Source organism: Peromyscus leucopus, chromosome 1 (assembly GCF_004664715.2).
Source record: "Peromyscus leucopus breed LL Stock chromosome 1, UCI_PerLeu_2.1, whole genome shotgun sequence".
In the NCBI taxonomy this organism is placed as follows: domain Eukaryota; kingdom Metazoa; phylum Chordata; class Mammalia; order Rodentia; family Cricetidae; genus Peromyscus; species Peromyscus leucopus.
The window spans coordinates 20,961,502-20,986,651 of record NC_051063.1 but is presented as its reverse complement, the minus strand read 5'-3'; the positions used below and the strand labels follow the sequence as shown (position 1 = coordinate 20,986,651).

Here is a 25,150-nt window from a genome sequence, read left to right as displayed (position 1 = left end):
ACCATTTCTAAAGATAATGCTGAACATCTCAGTAGTACCCAGCCTGGAGTTCAAGCCCCCTGGGCCCGTAAGTACTTCTACCCTATTTAGGAAGGCAGTCCTGGGGTTACAGCATTCAACAGTAGGGTGGCTGATAAAAAAGATATTTGTTTGCATTGTGCTCAGTTCCAGAAGCAAAAAGGAAGTGAATGTGGAGAGTCTTCATAGTATCCAATCAAAAGGAAAGACCAAGGCAGATGCACGGGAAGGTGATCTGCCTTAAGTTATCCTGCTGCGCTAGTTTAGTAGCATTGCTCTGGGGTACGACTTTATGTGTAGGTTGACTGCTGCAGTCACCGGCTGTACCTTTTAGAATCACTAACTCATAAAGGTACCAGAGCAACACCAGCCCAAGTCCATTTACCTACTGCCTTGCACACGCCAGTGGCAAGATCCATTTGATAGCCACGACTACATTCACACTTGTAACCGCCTTTTAAGTTGATACAAATTTGACTGCAGATCCCCGGATTTTGGCATTCATCAATATCTAGGAGGGAAATTAGAATTAGTCTTGCTGTTCCTCTGCCTTACTAGATGCATGTTGTTCTTTCCCATGTCCTCCAGGGGCCAGGCTCTTTGCTTCCACTCACCTCCACAGGTTTTCCTATCTATCAGTTCAAACCCAGCTGCGCAGTCACATTCATAGCCTATAACTAGGTCTTTGCAGATGTGGGAACAGCCACCATTATTGACCAAGCATTCATTGATATCTGGAATAAAAGGGTAGCAAAAGTCACCTGGCAGCTTAGTCTTGGTTTTTAATATAAAATTTTAGATTTCTTCTTTGAGACTTCCATATACAGATACAATGGATTTTGATCTTATCTCCCGTTCCATACCCCATCCAACTCTCTGAAGATGCTGCACACACATTTCCCTCCCAACTTCAACTGCTCATTTTTTTTTTTTCTGTTTCAAAACTCAAAGTCCAAATTAGTACGACATCTTACTCTTAATTGATAGTTGTCTTATTCACATTCAAACTCAGGTTGCTGCTGCTGGCCTTTCTAAGATCTGATTATTTGTTCTGTAGATAAATGTTTCAGGCTGGATGGTAGGCGACCAGTTAGTTATGCAGGATTTACTCATGATGCTATCAATTTTAGTTATTTTAAGGAGTTTCTAAACTCAGGGTAAGTTTGCCACTGGGTGGAATCCCATGTCATAAGACTTTATTGTCAAGCTTATATTAAATTTTAGTTCATTCTGAGTTCAACAGGGCATCAAGCAGGGTCCAAACGGCGTTGGCTCCGACGGACTGAAGGGAACCCCCCAACTCTGGCCTCAAGCAAGCCCCTCACTTACTGCATTCCTTCAGGGGCTCATCACTCCAGTCTCTGCAGTCCTGCTCCTGGTCACACACTTTGCTGATGTCTATGCATTCTCCACTTCTGCACTTGAACTTTCCAGGGCCCAAGCACTGATTGACTATAACACCAAACACAGGAGAGAAGTCCCATTGTTGGTCCAACCAGTGCAACCAACGGTCTCCCCGAACACGATGGAGAGAACCTCACCGTTTTTGCAGTTGATTTCATCAGAGCCATCAACACAGTCTCGGATGCCGTTGCACTGCCTGCTGCCATGGATGCAGCTACCGTCTTCACACTCAAACTGGTCAGGTCTGCAGGTTCGAGATGCTGTGGAAGGAGGTAACACAATGGGATGAAGCCAGTCAAAGGGTCCCCAGCCGATGCATGGAAGAGAACTGGAAAGTTACTTACGGCAGTTGACCTCATCACTGCCATCCTTGCAGTCAGGGTCTCCATCGCATCGCCATTTTTTGTGAATGCACTCGCCAGAGCCACACTGGATCTCGCTGGCGGGACATTTGGTATGTATCACTGGCTGACGGCCACACTGTTCAAGAGACTCGTCCGACTGGTCAGAACAATCTGCGTCATCATCACACACCCAGCTGAGGGGGATGCAGGAAGAGGTGCTGCACTGGAACTCATGAGCCCCGCAGGTCGGTGGGGCACAGTCCAGCTCGTCACTGCCATCATCACAGTCATCCTGGCCATTACATACAAAATTCCTGGAGACACAGCGGCCGCTGGAGCAAGTGAACTCATCAGCACTACATGTTATGTTGCCTGTCGGAGGGAAGATGTCCCGTTGAAAGTACATCAGCATCTGCTTTTTATACAAGCCTCTCATCACCAAATCAAATGTATTGATCTTTGATGAGTAACTTTAGCTTTTGAACGTAAAAGCTATAGTGCTATTATATTGAGAACAAGTTTCTGAAATATGACAAAACAGTTTCACAGTATAAAATAAGATGCAGCCATACTATATATAAGAGCAGAAATAAAGGACCAAGAAAACAGTAGAAGGCTAGAAACTAATTTGAGATGAGACCCACAACTGACACTTAAAGGGACAGTGATCAATATCTTAAGCTGGTTTCAGGGACTTCATTTTGGAAGGCAGAGTTATACCTAGACCAACCTATTATATGTCAGCCCAAACCACATCACTAGCTGAGAATATGTATCAGCTATATATGGGCAATGTAAAATGGATATTAAGGCACTATCCAAAAAGAAACAAACCAAAGAACATTCTACATGGTTCCTTTCTTTTGGGTTCTTTAAATAAACATTAGGAATACCATCTTAATAATTTTCAGATTTTTTTTCCACTGCTAGGACCAGAATCACAGCCTAGCAACTCTGCATGCTAGTCATGACAAAGTAGTCACAGTAGCCAGTTTAGGTTTTGATTTAAATTCCTGCCAAACATACCAAGGTCACAATTTGGTGGTAATTGGTGAAAGGAGACCACGACTCTCTTGGGAAGCAAAGTGTAGATTTGCGAGGGAAATGTTCGGCAGCTCCAGGGCTTGCCATGGCAATGGATGAAGCTCGAGTCTATGACTGAACATGAAACTCATTGGACTAGGTGCAGTGGGATTGCCCCCACAGAGTGACTTGTACATGCCAAACAAGTGTTTCACCTGCAAGGACCCTGAGCTCCAGACTAGTATTTCACCTGCAAGGACCCTGAGCTCTAGACTAGTGTTTCACCTCTAAGGACCCTGAGCTCCAGACTAGTGTCTCACCTGCAAGGACCCTGAGCTCCAGACTAGTGTCTCACCTGCAAGGACCCTGAGCTCCAGTCTAGTGTCTCACCTGCAAGGACCCTGAGCTCCAGACTAGTGTTTCACCTGCAAAGACACTGAGCTCCAGACTAGTGTTTCACTTGCAAGGACCCAGAGCTCCAGCTCCAGACTAGTGTTTCACCTGCAAAGACCCTGAGCTCCAGACTAGTGTTTCACCTGCAAAGACACTGAGCTCCAGACTAGTGTTTCACCTGTAAGACCCTGAGCTCCAGACTAGTGTTTCACCTGTAAGACCCTGAGCTCCAGACTAGTTTTTTCATTTGCAAGGACCCTAAACTCCCTTAGATATTACAGCAGCCTAGAGTTAGGCTCAACAGACTCAGGTTTAGAAGCACTATGAAGGAGTGGTAGGTTGCAACAACACTCAAAGCAATGTTTTTCAACCTACAGGTTTTTCTCCAGGGCCTCACCTTTAACATGGAACACTTCATTATAGACACCCCGAGAATATAAGCGTGAAAGAATAGGAAATAGTGCTAGCATTCAGAGATAGGAATCATCATAGGACACAAAGGTTGGGTAGACTTTAGCTATCTGCTGGCAACATGTTAGGCCATGCTTCTTTGCTAATGTACCAATAGATTCTAGTTGGCAGAAATGCTTGTATCACACTCAAGTAACTTGTTCCAAGAAGCCGATCTAACTAAATCTTTGAATGTGTCTGCTGGCCCCATCACCTTTTAGTTTTATTGAGCCAAATGTAAGGAAGACCTTTGAATTACTGTCATAAAAGAAAAAAGCCCACATAGCTGCGGCCTTACTAAGCTACACTAAATGTACTATGCTGAATGTAAGCATCGAGATGACTTCTTTGCTTGCTTCTATCTGCCTGGAAGATGCACCAGGCAGTGGCCAATTACCAGGAATAGGCCTTTCACAGTTTTATGGTGGCCAGGAAGGACCAACATTGAGCAGACAGCAAAGCCACTGAAAAGTGACTCAGTGGCACTGTGTCTTCGGGCTTAAGTTAGCATCCCTCGCCCACCTTTCTTTAGGAAAAGGGTCTTTGGGGTATGCCACTTCACACTGGTCTTCTTACCACAGTTTTCTTCATCTTCTCCATTGTCACAATCACTCTCCCCATCGCATCTCCAGGACACTGGGATACACTGAGTAGAACGGGCGCCACAGCTGATTTCATTTATGCGGCATGTTCTCATATCTGTTGATGACATACAGTCTCAAAAGAGCCTCCAAACTGGTCATTGCACAGCCGCTGCTCCTGTGCTGCCTGGAAGGGCAACACCTGGGACTCAGTGGTCAGGTACTTGGGGCACACTGACTAGTGGAAGCCAGGCAGCTCCTTCGCCAGCTCTGTCCTTAGAAGCTATGCCAAGCAAGGCCACCTGGCAGCACACCCGAGAACCTTGACCAGGTCACTCCTTCAAGGTTCTGCGGCATGCTCAGTTCTGGCTTTTGTTTTACTTGGCATGATTAAGTTGATTTGTTGGCCTGTTCCTAGTCCATTACTTATGTTTGGCTATCAGTGGGCACACCAGATATTGTCACCTATTCCTGACTCTATTAAAGGTCAGATGGGCTAATACCTATGAGACCTTCCATGGAATAGTAGCCTTCCTAGGCCTCCATTCGCATCTTTCTTTATATATGCAAAGCAGAAATATACCCTGATTCTTGATTATACCATGTCATTAACCCCTGAAACATGGGGCTGAACCTGTGTAGATCCTGTCTAGGACCCTCAGGTTTCTAATTCGCTGACAAAATTGTCTACTTCTTGGTAGAAAATAACCACCTTGGTTATTTTCATAATCATATCCTTAACCTAAACTTGGTTCATGCCAATCCTATTTCTTCTGTGTCAACAGGGTTCTACTGCGATGAATCTTCAGACTTTCCTGCATCCTAGCATCCAAATGATCCCAGTTTATTTGAGCTCAACACACCTTTCTCTGTGGTTTGTGGACTTCTCCCTGCACATCAGCCTATGGGCAGAGAGATATATTTGTACCTTCATGAAGTTTTTCTTATTCAATAACAAACTCTATGGCCCCTGCATTAGGTTATACATTTGTTAAAATCCCCCAACTACCCTATTACTAACCACCTTGCTGTTTTAATAATAGCATGTTTTCATAGTACGAAAATCTGTGCATTTCAAAGCTTATGTGTGACCCTTAGGAAACCTTCATATCTTGACTTACATTCTAGGTTCAGGGGACCATCTACTCAGTTATTGTCAAACAGTTGAAATCTATGCACCTAGTCAAGGAGTTCTTAATTGAGTCTGCTGGCTTCAGTCTTAAGTATTCAAAGGCGAAGCTACCCAAGAGAATGTCAGTCTTGTTAGACTAGAGAGAGCAGTCTTTAGAGGAGATGGAATAACTGTTAATAGCTTGAATGACCTTCAAGTCAGTTGGCCTCAAGTTCAAGGCAGGCAAAGAAAAATGAATGCCAAGCAATCGATAAAGCATCACTTAGAATGGAGACAGAACAGCACAAAAGAAATCAAGTCCAAAGCAAGTCAAGGCACACTCACGGCACTGTTCGGGGCTTTCATCAGAACCATCTTCACAATCAGGGTCCCCATCACACTGCCATCTGTTAGGAACACACTGGCCGTTTTTGCACACGAAGTCAGACTCAGCACATGTCTTCTTTACTACAAGAGTTTATTCTCAGAGTTAGAATTAAAGTCAATGATCCCAGACCCCAATTTTCATATTAAGGTAAAAACTATACTTTGGTATGTTTTCCTTTAAAAGTAATGCTGAATCTGTTGACTGATATTCAACTGTTGGCATCTTTAGAAAGCTCATCCTTTTCCTCATAGGTTTCAGGGGAGGGAGTTATTCATTGGAGAGATTTTGAGGACAAGAAACTGAAGGAAAGACAAAGGCTGTCCATTGTCTTATGACCCAGGGATGTTTCAAACGAACTGGTCTGTTTACAATGTTAACACTATGGATTTCTTCCAACTCACTCACAAACTCAGAGGTGTTTTTCTCCAAGTCCATTTTCTGTCCCTAAAATGGAACACTTGAGAGTAGGCAATTTATAAAGGAAAGAAACTTATTTCAACTCAAGCTTCTGAAATGGGAATCCTAAGAGCATACCACTAACACCTGCTTAGCTTTGGGTGAGGACCTCATGCCTTGCTTCTCAGCCCACTCTCTTAGTAATTAATCTGGTCTAGGGAGAAAGGATTTATTCCCTCTCGCTGATCTAATCACTTCTTAAATGCCCTGCCACCTCTCAACACCATACTATTAAAAATCAAGCTTCAGCATGAGCTCCAGAGGAGACAAACCATAGAAAAAGTCTTAACAATCAAACACTCCATCCTCTGACTAGCCCTTAGGATAACTGTTCGCTGTGGAGTGAATATGTGTGCCTTCATAAACTTCATATCCTGAAATCCCTACAGCACTGTTCTTTCTACAAGGGAGGACTTGAGGGAGGCGATTAGGTCAGGAGGATGGAGACTTCACAAATGGGATTGATGCCCTTGTTAGAAACCTTAGTGCTTGTTTTTCTCTCTCTCTCTCTCTCCCCCCCCCCTCAAATGGGATTGATGCCCTTGTTAGAAACCTTAGTGCTTGTTTCTCTCCCTCTCCCTCTCCCTCTTTATTCCTTCTCCTCTACCATGGGAGGACACAGCAAGAAAATAGCCATTGCCAGGAGGTGGTGGCACACACCTTTAATTCTAGCAATTGGGAGGCAGAGGCAGAGGCAGGCGGATCTCAGTGAGTTTGAGGTCAGCCTGGTCTACAGAGCTAGCTCCAGGACAGCCAGGACTGTTACACAGAGAAACCCTGTCTCAACCCCCCCCTCCCCGCCAAAAAAAACCCCAAAAACAGAACAAAACAACCAAAATGAAAAAAAAAAAGAAAGAAAGAAAGAAAGAAAAGAAAAGAAAACAGCCACCCGCACTTCAGAAAGAGGGCTTTTATCAGACACCGGATCTGCCACCTCTTAATTTAGGGACATCCTAATACCCAGAACCCTACCATCAGATTTCCATCATTTAAGTTGCCCTACCTATGGTATTTTTGTCACAGCAATGTAAACCAAGACTATTTCAGGGACATTCTTCACAAAGCATGCACTTAGTGTAAAGGTATGCTGATGCTCCTGAACTGAATCCTGCCACTCCAATGGGTCGACCAGGGCAGAGGAACTCATCTACTAGACAGACTTTACACCAATTAGAACACTTACAACAAGTGGTAGAACTTCGAATTCAAGGAGATTTCAGGCCTCCAGCCAAAGTTTGGTTTAACATCAACCAACTGAAAGTTACTGAAGCTGCCAGCACTGAGTCCCATAATTCACAGCTCCCATACAAAGAGCCTAAGGCAAATTATCAATTCTACTACTAATTCTTCCTAGGGCAGGACTTAGAGTTACAATACAACATACCATCCAGTAATTAGACCAGGAAAGTAAAGACAAACAAATCAAGCAGCTTGGTCACTGTACCCACGAAGGAGTCCCAGAATCTGGAAGTCTTGCCAAAGCAGCTAGATAAGACACCCACACCCTGTGATAGTCTTTTTAGATAGGATTCTTCCATACCTATATGTCTATACTTTCTGCTTAGACTTCCATTTTAAAGCACCAGTCTAATCAATATTCTGTGTTTGTAAATCAGCCAAAGCCTGAAGTATGTTGCAAATTTAAAAGAGATCCCTTGGCACGGGGGTTTAAGCTAGGTGGAGGTCTTGGAGGCAAGGGCTTACTCTTCGGCTACTCTTGTCTAGCCTTTAAACTCGGGAGATAGTCAGTTTGTAACATTCAACATGGGCTGATGAATTATGATCCTAAGGGATTATGCATATCCTTGAACTACATAGCTAAGGAACCAAGGAAAGCCATGCCAGCTCATAATTCACCCCTGTTTCTAAATCACCATTATATGGTGTGAACACAGCAAATGCTATCCAAGGCTGGTGTTCCCCTGGGCCCATATGGAAACAGAGGCCAGGCTATTGGGCCTTTTGCTGGAATTCAACCCATGATCACCTCTATAACTTGCAAAAGTGAGAACAGAGGAATGGCCATAAAGAAAGCAGATGGTTTTGCAAAGTGGAAAATGTCATGATGATATGAAAGATCAGCAATGCAACAGAGAGTCTGAGCAAAGATTAATAAGGACACATCTTCATAGAGTTCATCTTTCTCAGTTCTGAGCGTACACTATAAGGGCAAAGAAAAGATGTTCGAATTACACACTGACAGAAAGATAGAAAGTGTTCCACAGGGGAGGAAAGCCATAAGATACTTACTTTGGAAACCCACAGAAGCAAGTGATGTGGAATCAACACTCAAACTGATTATACTAGCTGTAAGCATGAAAGTGAGCACTCCCAAAAATTACAACCAAGTACAGGTCAAAGGTTAGATGGGGAAGTTGGAAGGAGGCTTTGTAAGTTATTTGTTTGTTTGTTTGTTTATTTTTGGGTTTTCAAGACAGGGTTTCTCTATGTAGCTTTTCACCTTTCCTAGATCTCGCTCTGTAGACCAGGCTGGCCTCAAACTCACAGAGATCTGCCTGCCTCTGCCTCCCTAGTGCTGGAATTAAAGGCATGTGCCACCACCACCCGGCTATAAGTTTTAATATATAGTTTTTCCATTTTAAACACACATTTAAGGCTGCTTTGGGCATGCTCACACTTTCTCTGCTTACTGCCATACCTGGGATCCAGCAACAAATCTGCCCATCGATGTGTTTAATCTATCCCACCTCCAGTGAGCTTGATTTACTGTGCTGTTCTTCTACCTCTTTCCCTCGGCCAAATTCTTCTACCATGGGGCTGGTAAACAGTATTGATGCAGAAGGAACTTAAAGAAAATCCAGTCACTGCTCCTACAATGTCCCAGGTGTCTCTGCTGAGTTAGATGATAAAACTGTCTATAATAAGAAGTATAAAAATTGGTGGGGGATGGCTTTTCCCCGATTCTCAGTAGCCTTGCCCCTTCCTACTAGAGAACAGCTGAAAAGAGGTCCTCCTAGTAAGATATGTATTGAGAAAACTGTATTCTCTGGGCCACCTAGAAATAGCAGGGAACTCAGTGTTTTGTAGAGCAGACTGAAATCTTTCCACTGCAAACACACAATGGAAAAGGACAGCACAGGAGGACTATTCTTGGTCTTGAGACTGGGGATAAGCTTTTTCAAAAACGGACTTTCAGAGCTGTCACAGTCCCTTGGGTATTGCTCCCTAGGATGATATCTGCAGCATTTAAATGATGATAAACAAAGACACAGGTAATGGCATAATGAACATGGCAGTCTACAAAACTCCACGGCCTTTACTTTTCTTCTCTTCCTACATGCTGGGATATGCTTGTACCTCTGCACTCCGCATTGCATGTACCATCTTTCAAAAGGCAAATGACAGTGGCCACACTAATCTCCCCACTCACCACTGCTTTAGGGTTTTTCTAACACAGAACAGAGGGATGAAAGAGTAAACGTCAGCAAGAATTCCAGGTCTTTGTGATCTTGACATGCAGTTCTCAGCTATTCTCTGTGACATGACGTTATGGGGCCTATACCTGCAGGCATTTCTCACAATGACCTTTTGATAGTTTCTGATCAATGGTATGCTGTTGCAGTCACATTCATTTGGAAAGAGAATGTCTTCTACCCTGCCCAATGCTTTCGAATAAGCAAGTATTGTGAGCGGAGAATTTGAAGAATCCTTATCTGATCTTGGACATGTGCTGGCTTGTTATTTCTAAGCCAGAGTTAGTTAGCTTCTGAAACTTTAGGGGATTTTGTAGTGTCCATAGCTTGCTATCTTCTTGGATCAGAGCCATTTGTGAATTTAAAGATTTATTTATTTCGTTTATGTGTATACATGTGTGTTTGTATAATTGTACGTTGTGTGTGTGTGTGTGTGTGTGTGTGTGTGCGCGCGCGCACGCGCGCACGCACGCAGGGTATACCCATGGATGTCAGGTAAGGGTGTCAGATCCTCTAGAGCTGGAATTACAGGTAGCTGAGAGCTACCCAGTATGGGTGGTAGAAGTGGAACTCAGGCCCTCTGGAAAAACTGTACACAATCTTAACCACTAAGACATCACTCCACATATCCCCCCATTTGTAAATGTATAAAGTTACTTTTAAGCAATCTATTGTCTTCTTCTACATCTGTTCTTTTCTTTCCTTTCTAAGCTTTCTATAGCACATGTTTGTCTGAGGTAAGATAAATCAGGTCTTGTCATGTGAAAGAAATTCCACTTGGTGGTCAACATTCCATATTCAAGTTGATTACCTCATATCAAATATTCAATTATATGCCTCCCAACCAGTATAGATTCATTTGACTCTGATTGACAGCAATACTTTAAAATGGATTTTATTTACAGAATCTCAATACATGTGTAGAAACTAAAAGAACATCTGCACATTTTAACAGAATGCATAAGTCCGCTCAAGAATTGAAGCTTGGTAACAAGTAAGAATGCCAAAGTCTTTACTTACCACAGTTCTTCTCATCACTGCCATCAACACAGTCTTCATCTCCATCACATTTCCACAGCAGAGTAATGCAGCGGCCATTTGTGCACTGGAATTGGGAAGTATCACATTTGGCTTTTTTCCCTAGGATGAGGAAGGAACACTGAGCAATGCATGCATAGAAGCTAAGTTAGAGATACACGTTCCCCAAAGCCCATGGATGGGGACAGCCACAGACTCAGCAAGCTGTAACATTGTAGGGACCAGCCTTGGATGAGTTTGGGGGCCGTGAACAACAGTAGCAGAGTCCTTCACTGGTCAACAAACTAAAAGTGAACACCAGATTTCAAGCCTTTCTCCCGGAGAGGCAGAGTTGAGAGACCAGGCTCCAGCTAGTGGAATGCCAACAGAAAAGGATTATACAGCTTCTAAGAAATCCCGGCACATAGTGGCCAGTGATGTTTTAGTCAGTATGTCAACATGTACCTCATCTCCAACAGTGGCCATAAAATTGTAATGGAGCAAAATAATTCCCAGCATCTAGAGAACATACAGCTGAAGAACCAGCAAGAGAAAACTACAGAAGACTAAGAACCACCTCTGAGGAAACTGACAGAGGAAGGGTTAGGAGAAGACTTCAGACTTCAAGCAGCTCAGGAATGCATTGGAAAACATGGACACCCAGCCCCAAGATGTCCTCACTGACAGACAGGGATGCTCATAGAGAATTGTCTGACTGAAAAGAAGATACAGAGCAACCAAGCCACCATGGGCATGCTTCTGTAAAGTGTGAAGGAAGGAAGAACCTGCCCCACAGAGAGCTCTAGTCCGCTCCTTCAGGAGAGAGTCCAAAAGGCCTTTCTGTTGTAGGGAAGAGCTGCATGCACATTAGTGCCCATAGGGTAAGATACTGGCGGGCCCGACCCTCTCTAGGCCTAGGAGAAGGTGTGGGTTTATGTGTTAGTTCTTAGGAAAAGCTTTCACTCACTCACACACACACACACAATAGAGAAAAGCTTATAGAGCAAGCATATAAAGAAAATATTTTTGTGTAGCTGCACAGCATGTGTTTTAAGCTGTTATCAGAGTTTAAATTTTTAAAAAATGGGCCAGTGAGATGGCTCAGTGGTTAAAGGTGCTTGCTGCCAAGCCTGACCACCTGGGTTCAAGCCCTGGAACCCATGGTGGAAGGAAACGAACACAAAAATTTTTAATGTTTAAAAAGAAAAATAAGGATAATTCATCATTGGAGACAGAAATATTTTTATAAACTTTTTCTAAATTGAAGGCCCACTAAGCATACGGTGTTTCTAAAGTAATGGCAATGTCCTAGGCCTTGACTTTCACTTACCATTCACTCACGGGCTCACTCAGAGCACCTTCTAACCCTGCAAGTCCATCTGTGATAATCATCCTATACGGAGGCACCATTTTAATCTTACAGATATATTTTCTGTACCTTTTCCATGTTTAGATGTATTTGGACACACACATACTTGCCACTGTGCTACAGCTGCCTACAGTACTTAGTGCAAGTACCATGCTGTGTACAGGAGCCTAGAATCAACAGGATAGCCCACAGAGTCTAGAAATGAAGTCCCCTAAACCACTGTGGTAGTTTGAATGAGAATGAACCCCATAGGCTCATAAATTTTCACGTTTGGTCCCCAGTTAGTGGAACTGTGTGGGAAGGACTAGGAAGCTTCAAAAGCCCACACCAAGCCCAATGCCAGTCTCCTCCACCCTCTCTCTACCTGATGTCTGCAGATGGCTCAGGATGGAAGCTCTCAGCTACTGGCTCAGTGCCATGCCTATAGCTGAAAGTTTTCCTGTGTCCCATTCGGTCCACAGCCACTCAGACCCCGGTAAACACACAGAGGCTTTTATTAATTAAAACTGCTCGGCCATTAGCTCAGGCCTACCATTGACTAGCTCTTACACTTAAACCCAGCCCATTTCTGTTAGTCTATATGTCGCTACGTATTCCATGGCTTTACCTGTGTGTCATTACATGCTGCTGCTCCCTGGACGGCAGGCTGGCTTTTCTTGACTCAGCCTTTCTCTTCCCAGAATTCTCCTTGTCTGCTTATCCCACCTAAACTTCCTGCCTGGCTACTGGCCAATCAGCGTTTTATTAAACCAGTGTACAAAAGCATTATTTCACAGCACATGCCTGTCTGCCAGATGCCATGCTACCATGATGGTCATAGACTAGCCCCCCCCCAGACACTTAAGCAAGCCCCCCCCCCCCCAGTTAAGTACTGTCTTTTATAAGTTGGTCTGGTCATGGTAGCTCATCACAGTACCAGGACAGTAACTAAGACATATCATTGTGTGTTTAAGTAAAGGAGCAATGAATAAGTCCTTAGGACTTCTCTTGCTCATCATGTGATGCATGGCTATATCTCTAAAAGAATAGGGAACTCATTCTCCTTCCCTTTCATCCTTTTTACTTCCTGGACCCAGAGGTGAAATGGCTCAGTGGGAAATGGCACTTGCTACCAACCTTGGGACATAAGTTTTATTCCTAGAACCTATAGGGTAGAAAGAACTGATTCCTATGTTTGTCCTCTGACCTCCTATGCACGCTATGGCACATATGTGCATACATACACACACATAACTACATACGTCTAAAAAATTGGACATGGTGGCTACAATAGTGATCTTGGGCCAGTGGAATCAGTCCAAGATTAATGAACCTAGCCAGGTCAGAGACACAAGGGGCCATCACAAGACCTCTGGACTCTTTTTTGCATAAATGGTGTGTGTGTTGCCAACAACATGCAGACAACCCTAATCCATTAATAGCATTTCCTGGCCACATCCACAGCTTTATTCAGGAGTGACACTGCTATCACAAACAAGAAAGAGCAAAGGACTTGTGAGGGCCACAAGGAGAGGGCAGAAATGACGGGCTGATAATGATTCCGCATCTTAAAACTGAGGTTTCCTTCGGAAAACACGTGATTACAAACCAGCTCCAAAGGCAGGTCAAAAGCACCATGAAAGCTTGGAAGGCAACAGGGTGCCAATCTTAACTCAGTGATGAGACAAAGGAGAGCAAGCTAGAGCCACAGACCTGATTTTGCTTTCCAGAACTCAGTTGCTTTGGCTCATTATGGACATACCATTTACGAAGGTGTGAACTAAGACTTCATGGAGGCACTCCACGGCCAGGACAGTTTGGGTGCTTCCATCAAGAGTACTTCTATCCTTCTGCAGGACCAGATTGCTTTGTGATAAAAGGTGCAGCTCTTGTCCCTTAAAGGCCTCCCTCAAATACACTACATAGACTTACAAAACCCAGCATGAGGCCTGGGGTGCATGCAGATTTGCTGGGGGAGGGTGGTTGCAAGCAGAAAGCCTTCAGATTTCCTGCTACCTCTCAGCATTTGCAGCTGGGGCGTGCTGGCATAGGAGAGGCAAGCACAGGGCAGAGGCAAGCACAGACTGGAACTCTTGTGTGAAACACACAATGCTCTAGTTGGTCCCGAGTGTCAACCGCGCCCTGCTGTCGGGGAGAATTCTGCACTTTGTGGCTAATTCCCAAAGAGATTAAAAATTAGCTCAAGTCAAGATTACTACACAGCTGTGGTTACCTTCAGGTACTACATATATTGCTTTTAAAACTCTATGAACCTTTCAGCTCTTAAATGCTTAGCAAGCTAGAACTTAGCTACAGAGCAATGTAACTTGATATTTCCTACCAATATTTCATAATGCTTATTTGTTCTATAAATATTTCATTGAATAAAAAAATCCTAGGGAATTACAAAGAGAATAAGAGGTGAGCATCAGTTATTTGTTTTTAAGACCAATAAGCCAAGAGTGATGTACCTGGCGGCCCCCTCCCTCCCTCCCATTGCCACTGTGACCACAGAATATTCTCCATATTCTCAAAGTTGGAGGTTCCAGGGGCCATTGGCTTCTGCTCTATACCCTTGCAGCTCTGAGGACGATGGGAATGGCAGGAATCCACTTTGAGGATTTTATTAGAAAAAGGAGTTCACAATCAGAGAATACAGAATGAAACACACTTAGAAAGGATTGTTCACTGCAGTTACAATACAGTAAAGCCTAAAAGACTGACATTTTTAGGGCTTTCATTCTGAAGGGTAAGTCAAAATGAGCCAAAAACATTACATTTGAACTCTACATAGTGAGGATGATGAGCATGCCATCAGACTTGGAGAAAGATTAAGAAGATTGAAAAAAAAAAAAAAAAAACCAAATAAACAAAATAAAAAGCAAACTCCAGAATTAGGCCTGTGGGAGAGAACTTCCTCAAAAATGAGGCCAGTGTGATGGATTTTGTAGACACTCAAGCTGTCTTGAGACTAAAGCCTGGCATATAACATGCTAAGACTAATATACAGTTCATGGTCGCTCTGGACTCTGGATTTAGTTGTAATACACAAGCTATCAACAGTAATAAGTTATGTTAAAATCCTGGAGGTTTGGCTCAGGACACGGGTTATTAAAGACATAAGCATTTTCATATGATCATTTCAATATCCTAAAGCAGAAAGGAGTTTAGCTTCTACCTTTTCATATCATACAAGTGTCCATGTCACCCAGGCTTCTGCCTGCTTATCAGAAAGTTCTATGTCATCATGACAGACGTGACCTTCCCCTAACAAAGAGGAAGAATTTACACAAGGAAGATAGTGGGTACCAAAATGTCCCTGCTTGTCTGAAAGATGCTGGAGAAAAAGATGGTTGGGAAGACAGCCAGATTGGTAAAGGATCCTCTAAAGAGAAGCAAAGTAAGCTTTCCAGCCATGCCTCTCAGACTCTTAGCTTCCTAAGCACTTTGAGAGGCTACAACTAGGCAGAAAGTGCTCCCCGGCTCTGTCCAGTTCTATGTCTCATGCACAGTCAGAAGAGCTCAGCCACTAAGTTGAGTGCAGAGACCGCAGCCACCCTCCTGGAACACTGTGGGTTTTCCCCTGCAGGTTCCAAAGAGACTCCATCTTTCTGTCTGGGTGTTCCACTGAGACCACTGCAGCTCAGAGGTCCAGAACTGAAAGCACCACATGAATTAAGAAGCTTTTGGGTCTCAAAGCTTTGGGGATTATAGGATTGTAGACCTGTAGTCTATTTTCATCCATGAATGTTAAATCTCAAATTCACTATTACAGTTCATCGAGGGAACAGAACAGGTATGAAATCATCCACAACCCAGTTTCTTTTCATTGTTAAACCGAGTTAAAGCCACGGTAAGGCATAAATAACCTTGGGAGTGGGAAGGCTAGGGACTCTATATCCCTGCATCTGTCTGCTCTGAAAAGGTGGGAGATGGAGGAAACCACAGTTTTCAGTGGGCTCCTAAAAACTGCAGTGCTCACAGAAAATAGCCTGGGGCTAAAGGGCTGGGGGAGGGGGATAGAGCAGCGCAGCATGGAGCCTGGAGCTCTACCTCCATCCCAAACCATAAAGACTCTTGCTGTTAGTTAAGGAATATGCAAAGGGTCCTCTTCCATGAAGAGATCAAACTAAGTTTCCTTCCAGCTCTAATATTAAGCAAGAATACTTTTCATCTTTTGAGGTCAGGAGATTTGAGGTCACTTGTATCTACCCACTTGTGTGGCTATTAAAGTGAGTGATAGATGTCCCAAAATGTCAAAGAATGTCCTGCCTTTATTGTCCTTTGTATGTATGGCATCAGACTTGAAGCTTACTGGAAGGCGTCCATGTCCCAGGAGCTTTGCTCACCTAAATAGTTAACACTGATTGCTACCCACAATCAGCAGTTCACTGGCTTCAGGAGACACAGCAGTTTGAATGCACAGGGATGTCAGTTTGCCACTACCTAATTGGTTCTGTAAGGGTTAACATGGAACATCAGCATGTGAGCTTCCATAAAGCCCTGTGTTAGTCCTACAGTGAGTAGCCTAGCTGGCAGTAAGGATGGGCCATGAATTTCCCCATAGGCTTTGAGTAACTTTTTGGCAGGATTCCTCTGGTTGGATCCTGGAATAGTGAGGAGATGCTCAGAGTATCAGGCTCAGGGAGAACTTGATTCTATTGAGGGTCTCATGTTGCCACACTCTGCCAGGCCCAGCCTTCACTTCACTTGCCTACATGGAAGGGTGTTATCATCTGCTGGAATATCTTCAGTCCATTGCTTTTGGCACTTCTAGGGCCACCAAGGGCATTTATTTTTAGACTACCTCACCTCTACTGCTTGCTAATTTAATGCCAATTCTTCTATTCATAGGCTAAAACTCCTTTTAGGCCAGGCAGACTTCTGAGTCAGCAAAAGAAGTTTTCCTACAGGAAGGAGAGGCAGTCAGTGGCTAACAGTGCAGCAGGGTGGCCGGGAGGAGGTCCTGAGATGCCCAGTAAGGGACTGTTGTCACAGGCTGTTCCATTGACACCTGACTGAGAGCATCTTCCATTCATAGATGCAACCAAACACTTTGTATTGTTGGCCTATTTGCTTCTCTAAGACTTCTCATGTCTTAACTCATTAGTTCTACGTGACCTTTCCCCTTTCCCTCTTTGTAGATTAGGAAAAGAACAAAAATACAGTGACTTGCCCAAAGTTGCCCTGGGCTGACCTAAGATTTGAACCCAGGTCTGCTGGCTCTAAATCCTATACTACCAAGCACACCAATCACAGTAGCCAACTCAGGACTACATAGCTCTAGAATATTCCACTCGCTTGGAATTTAGCTAGTGCACTCTGCTTAAATCAATCAAGAATAAAGAGGTTTCCTGTCTCAAGAGGACACTCTACAGCATAGCTTTGTAGTTGAGATAGGGCCCTATTTCCTGTTCTCATCGTAGCTGCTAGAATTCCCATAGTGGCTTTTTCTAATTTTTCTAACTTTCTTGACTAGGGTACATTAACCAAGTCATATCTCTATCTTATCTGCCTGGGGATAGAGAACAGCCCAAGGGGCACCAGCATGAAGACCAAGAAGTTACAGAGGCAACAAATCATGGGAGAGGCTTTGTTTTCAAGGTTGTACTCCTGAATATACTGGTAATCCCCCTAAGACCTCAGAACACTGTCACTGCAGGGAGACAGGAGAGAGGTGGAAGTGTTTTATAACAGACATGTTGGTGACGACCTGAGCACAGCTTTTGGGCGCATTGTATAAGTAGCATTCATCGGGATGCCTCAGCAGACATGCAGAGTAAAGCAGTTGGTCCCCATGCTTGCCCTCCTCTCTTGTGTCTTACACAGCCTAAGTTGACTTCCCTAAATCTGTAGCCCGGGAGGGAGCCCAGCTTCTTCTCCCCTGACACTGGGCCTGATGGCCATGTCTGACCCCTCATCTCTCACTTGATCTAAATTTAAGTCACCCTTCCCTTTGCCTCCAGGCTGTCTCGGTCTCTATCCAAATTAAGACAGTGATTTAAGCCCCTTAGGATATCCAGAAGGGCCAAGGATAGGATCATTTCCTGGCTTCCCACTGACTCCAGGATTGAGTCTCAATTCCCTACCAGCTTTCCCTGACTTCTTCCTTTCAGCCACCACCCACCATCTGCTCGAGCTGCCACAGCTGAGCTAACAGCTCGAAGGGGCTTCCCTGACTTCCCCTGCCTTGACCATCCTCACGAGTGCGCAGTTTCTGTTTGCCCATATGGTTCCTGTTGTCTTCCTGTGTCTTCCCCACAGGAGCAGGTTCAGATAGCATCTCCTCGCTGCGGCCCGCTGGACCCTTAAATATGCCCCCAGAGCCAGGTATGATCTGGCTTCTTTCCCAAAACTTTTTCTAACCTGCCCCCGTGCCCCAGTGCACTGAGGCCTTGTCACCTAGCATCCAAAGATTTGCTAAGTCCTACAAGTCATGAATGTATTCGTTGGTTAATGAATTAACCCATAAATCTGTTCTGCATTATAGACTTTTGTCAAAATATTTTCCCAGCTTTTCTGAACTTGAAAGGAAGCATGGCCTGCTAAATGAAGTCTTGCCCAGTAGAATCCTTTGAAAGATAAAGAGGTACCCGCTTCCTATGCCTATAAGAGTACTTTCATCTCATCTGTGTGGCAAGTTATCACTAAGACAAAACAAAACAACAACAAAAAAAACATACCTTGCTTGCACATCTATTTGCCATAATTAGTGTGTCAGCCACATTTCCACATGCTAGAGATTCTAACACACATGGAAGATCTGGCAAGGTGAGGAGGTTGGTATGTCAGACCCAAGTTTCACTTTTGACATTCTATTGCTCTTTGGGAAAGCTGGCAATAGCCCACTGGGGTTTGAATCATCACCTTCACAGGACCATTGGCAGAGATAAGATCCCTTCTGGTATTGGCATATTAAAGTCTAAGTTGCTGGTGATTTTAGGGAAGCATTATGAGCTATAATCAAAGCAGCATGTGGGAACTCTCAAGACATCTTCAGCTGATGTCTGTGGCTTGCATGATTAAGAAACACTAGCTCTGCTCACTCCATTCACAGCTTCTATACTCAGCTCTTTTTGAATCTTGAGTGTCTTGGTTTGACTTCCTACAAAGAAATGGCACAGAGGCTAGCTTTCTGGTTTCTGTATTGTCCATCAAGCGGTCTTGAGCAGATGTACAGGGGGGGCTGGCTTCAATTTATACCCTGCCTGGTAAATCTCCCTGCCAATGAATAACTTAGATCTTAGGAAAGCATGCTAGGAAAAGTAAAGATCAGGGGCAGGTCTAGAGAATAGACAAGTATACACAGTATACTATAGTATAGTATACCAGTCTGTGCAGTGCAAAGTTAGAAATGTGTGAACTCTCAAAGGTCAGTCATCAACCCTGGCAAACTGCACATTCCCCTACCCCCTCACCTCCACTGCCAATACTATTTCTGGACGCACAAAGACTACTGGCCACCTTGCCAACCCAGATGCCCCAAGTTAGTGGCAAGATTGGCCACTCTAGTGAGTGCCTGACCTTTCCAAGGTATAGTTTCTTGTCCTAAACGTACTTTTAAAATGCTGGCTCTGGCATACTCTCTCCCCTCCCCACAGGGCAGCTCTACCATATGAAACTGAGCATCTCTACCTCACAAAGCTGGCGAAAGGCCCTCTGCACAAACGATGAAATGCTTCTGGGAGATCTCTATGCTTACTCTCACTATACATAGCAGATTCTCTCTTTTTAATTTAGAGCCTAAAAATGACTAGCAGGCCCAAAGCATCCAGGGTTCTCCACAAGAAGGCCAAGTGGGCCCCGTTTAAGGTGCCACCTGCTTTCTCACTTAGCTAAACTGCAGTTAGCATGTCTAACGTGTTGAAATTTACCAATTTCAGGGCCTTGACTGTAAACCAACACTGGAGCTTAGCAGAGAGATACGGATTTGTAGCGAAAACAATTCCAGAGACTAAAATTGAGCAAGTTTCCACTTACAAAATCAGGTTCTCCAAGAACTGGGTTATAGTATGCCTTGGGGACCTCAGAACAAGCTACCAGTCCTCAGATTGTCCCCTCCTCAGTGAGGAGGAAAATGGCCTTAGATTACTCCCGTTCAAAAAGTACATTTTACTCATAACCTCCAAAGAAGGGTTTTTATTTTTCCAGAAAGCTGTCTACTGTGCTGTGGTCGGGTGATCTCTTGAGATTACTTCAAGTTAGAAGAATCTATCTCCTCACATGTAAAAGGCAGCTGCCTTAGTCTGCCATAAGACTCACCAGGTACACCATTTCAGGCCCATTTCGGCCCTGTAATGTGCATAATGTCTCACAGGCTAGCACATGCCAGTGGCTTTCCAAAGCAAGGTCAAGTGAAGCCAATCAGGGTCAAGAGCAGAGGCCAAAAAGGGAAACTACTCCATCTCCATCCTGTTTCCTCTACTGAGAACAACTTTATATTGTGTGAGGGCAGAGGAAATATTTCCTATACATTTTCTCTTTCTATTCTATTTGGTAAGTAGAAGGGTTTGGGAATCTAAGCCTGAAGCCATATGCCTGGGGTCCTCTCTGCACTCCTGACCTTGAGGCTGTGCTCTAGAGCCTTTTGTGTTATGGGTTTGACATTGTTCAGGGAACAGAAGGGGGTCCTAATAGTGTGTTAGCTCCTCCAGAAGCATCACAAAAGTTCTGCAGTGAAATCCTGTCTATGGCTATTCATTTTTTAAGAAAGCAGAAACACAATGATCAGCTGGCAATTGTTTGGAAGGTAGAGATGGCCACCTTTACAAGTTTGCTAATGCAGTTTGTCCACCTGAAGTCTTAACATGTGCCAGCTCTACTGAAGTTGGCCTTTATATGCACGCTGTAGGTCTCTGGAGACTCAAGCACAAAGAGATGAAATGATACAGGACCAGCACTAGAGTTTGCTGGTAAGATGATGATGATTCTAGTAAAATACAATAAAATAAAATAGAATAAAAATAAACAAATAAAAATTAAAAAAATCTGTTCCAGACTTCAGATGATGATTCTAGGAAAATACAATAAAATAAAATAGAATAAAAATAAACAAATAAAAATTAAAAAAAAACTGTTCCAGACTTCAAGCTTGGATTGTAACCCTCTTTTAAAAAGAATGCACTCGTCTGGTCTATGCAGCCTTTCTTGGATGTAGATGAGATTGCTCTGGTCTCTTCCTTCTCTTGGTGCTTCGGTAAGCCAGATATCAGTTCTCCTGGTTTTCCAGATTCCTGCCTGCAGGTACACATCATTCACTCCCAGAGCAGGAAAAGTAAGAGTCATTGGTCATACTGGAAGAGCTCTCGCAGAACTCTGGCTTTGAAGACTACACAGCATCTCACATCTTAATCTATACCTGGGGTGGAGGAAAGAGTCCCAGAGACCCCACGTATTTTGCCATCAGCCCTTGTAAGATCTCTTGTTAGCCTCACTTAAATTCCTTACAGGAAGTTGGTGCACACCTGCCTGCTCTGATCAGGTAATTCCAAGCAGCCTCCGAGTGTGTCTGTGTACTGGGGGACAAGGGGAAGGGCTAGACAGAAAGACTGAGTATAGAAGACCAGGGCCAGAAAATCAGTCTGCATGTCTTGGTACTTTGAACTTAAGGCACAGACAGAATGGGTTGGCTTAGGGTCAATACCTGCTTCAACCAATTTCAAGTTTGGGCAGTTCAGAAAGAACGGCTCCCCCCACTCTGATGATTTAGGTTTGTGCCAGGTTCTCTCTTCCACTTTTTCCAGCACCATCATATTCCACTTGCAGTAAAGGAGGAGCACAGGATATCCTCACTTTATGGATCACAACTGAACAGCTTCTGACTTTGGACTAGCTCAGTGCAGCAGTCTGGGTGCTTTCTTAGCACCCCATAAAAAAGCAGCACCTAATGGAAAGTTAGCACGTTAAAAAATTCCCAGAATACAAAAGGACCTGCAGCTAGGACTCTTTTCTCCCACCTCCCTGGATCACAGTCAATAATGGATTTTATACACATTCGTGTTTTGAACTATTACAAAATATATAACGCAAGTCAATCACTCTGAGGGATGGTTTAATAAGTTAGCATTACTCATCCATTAATGATTAATGTCAGCGTCTGAGAATTTCTGTGAAGCAGGGCTTCTCTGGGCTCGTAGGCTTGCCCCACACAGTATTCTAGCGTCACTACACATGGACTTTTCAGAGTGCAGCAGGAGAAAGCACCAGAAGGCACAGTCCCTCTGAGCCTGGCTGATCTTAAAGGTAACCCAGCTGGGGCAGCTCAATTAAGTCCGCGAAAACACGTGACCAACCTAAACGCAATCCAGTTACCAGCCAATCGCATGGGGCAGAAAAGCCCTGCCCAGCTTCTCACGCTCGGGACAGCGGAACCAAAGGCTCAGGGGCGCTGGGAGACTTCAACACCCCAGCATAGGTCGACAGACTGCTTGACCACACACTTGAAAGTTCGCTCTCACTCCAGGACACACGTGACCGCACGCAGGCGGTCCTTCTAAGCTACCCGGCGACAGGAGATGGGTATTGTGGACTCTTAAGAGCTGGGACAGCATTCTGCCCTAATTACCTAGAGCTGGTTGGCAAGCAAGCTCTTTGGTGTCACCTCTTAAGACCTCTAAGACCTCTTCAGTGGCCTGCCAAGGATCAAACCGGACCTTGTTAGGAAGGCGTCTTATCGCCTGCTCTGGAAAGTTGTGCGACCCAAGATGGGGAACTGAAAACACAGAGGGATCCCAAGCCAGGGCGCTGACCCTAGGGGACTCAGGACAGTAAACCCCGCCCTCCCCAAGCTACAGTCACACCCCAGCTCTAGCACTACACCTTCGATCTATTGTGTGAAATAAAGGGCTAGTTGCAGTCACTACATCGGTTTCTTTGGGGGGAAGTGTCACCCAGAACGAGGCTCAGCAAAGTAACCTGATTAAGTCTGGGTCCCACTCCCCTCCCCCGTTCAGTTATCTCAGAGACTCGGAGGTATACGAACGCCGCAGTAGCGGCGGAATCACGGGGGAAGGGAGAAAAGCACTCGGAGGACAGTCCGGTTGAAAGCCACACTTGGGGCCGGAGAGGCGGCCGGGCGCCTGGGGAGTCGCAGTCCCGGTGCGCAGCCTGCGCACTTGTCATGGCTCGGCCTCCAGGCTGCCGCCCACCGAACGTGCGCCTGCTCACGGCTGCGCGAGGACTCCCTGTCCGGCCGGCACCTGGCGCCCGGTGTCCTCGGAGACGCCCACCTTCACCCACTGTGCGCTCTCAACCCTGCTCAAGTCTGAGGGGTGCACCCGGGCTTCCAGGCCCGGTGCTCTGCCACGGTCCTAACAGCCCGCCTGGCAGAGGAGGCAGAACCATTGTTCAGTGGCTCCAAAGCCCACATCCCCAAGCCCTTGTCAAGAGGGATGAAAACCATGTAAAACAGAGGTTCTGGGAAGAAAGGGGACACAGGGGAATGACAACAAGTTCAAGGAACGCTTTAGGACACCCTAAACCCCACCGTCCCCCGGGCCCAGCTCCCAGTAGCCTCGGTTCTGACAGCTCAGAGGCGCCACCCGGGCGGGGAGGGGAGGCAGGAGAGGAGCGCGGAGAGGCGCCTCCTAGGAGGGGGTGGGCAAGAGGAGCCCCAAGGCCCCCCAAAACGCAGCGATCGCGGGCGCCCCGGCTTGTTACGGGCCGAGTGCGGAGGGGCGCGTCCCCACTCACCGCTTGCAGAGGCGCCGCTGTCCCGGGGCGCCCAGCACAACGCGAGCAGCAGCCACAGCGCCCAGCGCGCGGACGTGCCCATGCTGCCCGCCCGGATGGTGCCGCCGCCGCCGCCGTCGTTGTCGCCGTTCGCTCCGCACAACAAGTTACCAGCCCTTCGGAGAGGAGGAAGGAGGTGGGGGCGGGGAGGGAGGAGGCGAGGAGGAGGGGGGAAGGAGTGAGGAGCCGGGAGCACGGAAAGCGCGGAAGGAGCGGGTACCCCTTCCCTGCAACTTGCACGCTGTACTCCCCGCCAGCCAGCCAGCCACCCACCCAGCCACCCACCCGGTCACCTCCCCCGCCGAGGCCGCGGTGTGCGCGCGGACCCTGCGGGCGGAAAATAATGCAGGCGTTGCAGAGGGAGGGGAGGGAGAAGGGAGGGGAGGGCGCGGGAGGAGGGGGCGGGGAGCCGGTTCGCCAGGGACAGCCGAGGCGAACGGTCGGGGGCACCCACTCGGGTGGCGGCAGGAGCGCGGTCTTGCCGCGCGGGGACCCCAGCGGGGGAGCTCAACCCAGCAGCTCCTGCACGCGCCGCTCTCCCGCGTGCGGTGCGGAGGGTGCGGGGGCAAGTGGCAGCGTGCGTGCGTGAGTGGCAGTGGCTGGGGCTGTTGCAGCCGCCATCCGGACGGCTCCAGGGGCCCGGCTGCTTCGCGCGTCGGCCCGGGGCTCACGGGGGACCCGGGACGGCCGCTGGTTGGCTCGCGCACCGTCCTCACCTCCAATCCCGGGTGCCTGTCCTAATTTCCTGATCCAGGGAACCTGCGGCCGCAGCAGCTGTGCGCTCCCTAGCTCCCTACAGTCGCTACTGTACCCTCCTGGCGCCGGGGCCGAGAGCGCTGATGCAACTATTGCTGCTGTTGCCACCACCTCCGGGACGATGGGCCTGACAGTTGAGGGGTCTGGGGGCGGCAAGGAACTCTCTACCTTCCTCTCCTGAGCCCCTAGGAAGGGCTGGTATTGTGAGGTCGGTAGGTAGGTAGCATCTTCCTGGGGACTCTTCTTTCCAACCTGAAAGTGATGAAGAGGAGGGGTGCGAATGCTCCGCTGCTCTGCTGTGGGGTTCGGGGTCCCGTCTCAATGGCAAACTGAGATGCCATTTTGTTAAAATTAAATGTCTCTTTAAGTATGAGTCTGTGTGTGTGTGTGTGTGTGTGTGAGAGAGAGAGAGAGAGAGAGAGAGAGAGAGAGAGAGAGAGAGAGAGAGAGAGAGAGAGAGAGAGAGAGAGAGAGAGAGAACAAGAGAGCTCCTTGGTTGTGGCTTTTCCTCTGTAATAGAACAAGACCAAGACTAAAATAACCGAGTCTGGGATGGGGAGGAGGGAAATTGCCAGCCCAGCTCTGCATTCTCTCATCAACGATTATAGTTAATTGCTAATTGCACAAAATGATAGTTTGAGGGCCTGTAATTAAAAGCTTAACCTTTTTTGGTTGGGGGAAGGGGGCCCGGGTAGAT

The 25,150-nt window shown here is 46.1% G+C and overlaps 1 protein-coding gene across 4 annotated transcripts in view; it reads right to left on the bottom strand.

Moving 5' to 3' along the window:
• Vldlr (very low density lipoprotein receptor) overlaps nucleotides 1-24,340 on the bottom strand; it is a 33,697-nt gene extending 9,357 nt beyond the window's left edge. For 2 of the 4 annotated variants that reach the window (XM_028894286.2, XM_028894296.2), the window contains exons 1-9: nucleotides 23,659-24,338; nucleotides 10,623-10,742; nucleotides 5,670-5,792; nucleotides 4,209-4,331; nucleotides 1,767-2,138; nucleotides 1,560-1,682; nucleotides 1,348-1,470; nucleotides 633-752; nucleotides 404-529 (exon numbers count right to left, since the gene is read on the bottom strand). In XM_028894286.2, coding sequence (XP_028750119.1) covers nucleotides 404-529; nucleotides 633-752; nucleotides 1,348-1,470; nucleotides 1,560-1,682; nucleotides 1,767-2,138; nucleotides 4,209-4,331; nucleotides 5,670-5,792; nucleotides 10,623-10,742; nucleotides 23,659-23,740 — 1,312 coding nt within the window. In that variant the 5' untranslated portion in view covers nucleotides 23,741-24,338. Of the gene's footprint in view, nucleotides 1-403; nucleotides 530-632; nucleotides 753-1,347; nucleotides 1,471-1,559; nucleotides 1,683-1,766; nucleotides 2,139-4,208; nucleotides 4,332-5,669; nucleotides 5,793-10,622; nucleotides 10,743-23,658 lie in introns of all 4 variants that reach the window. The other 2 variants (XM_028894304.2, XM_028894310.2) reach the window with 2 other exon arrangements.
• Between the last annotated feature and the right edge of the window lie 810 nt (nucleotides 24,341-25,150).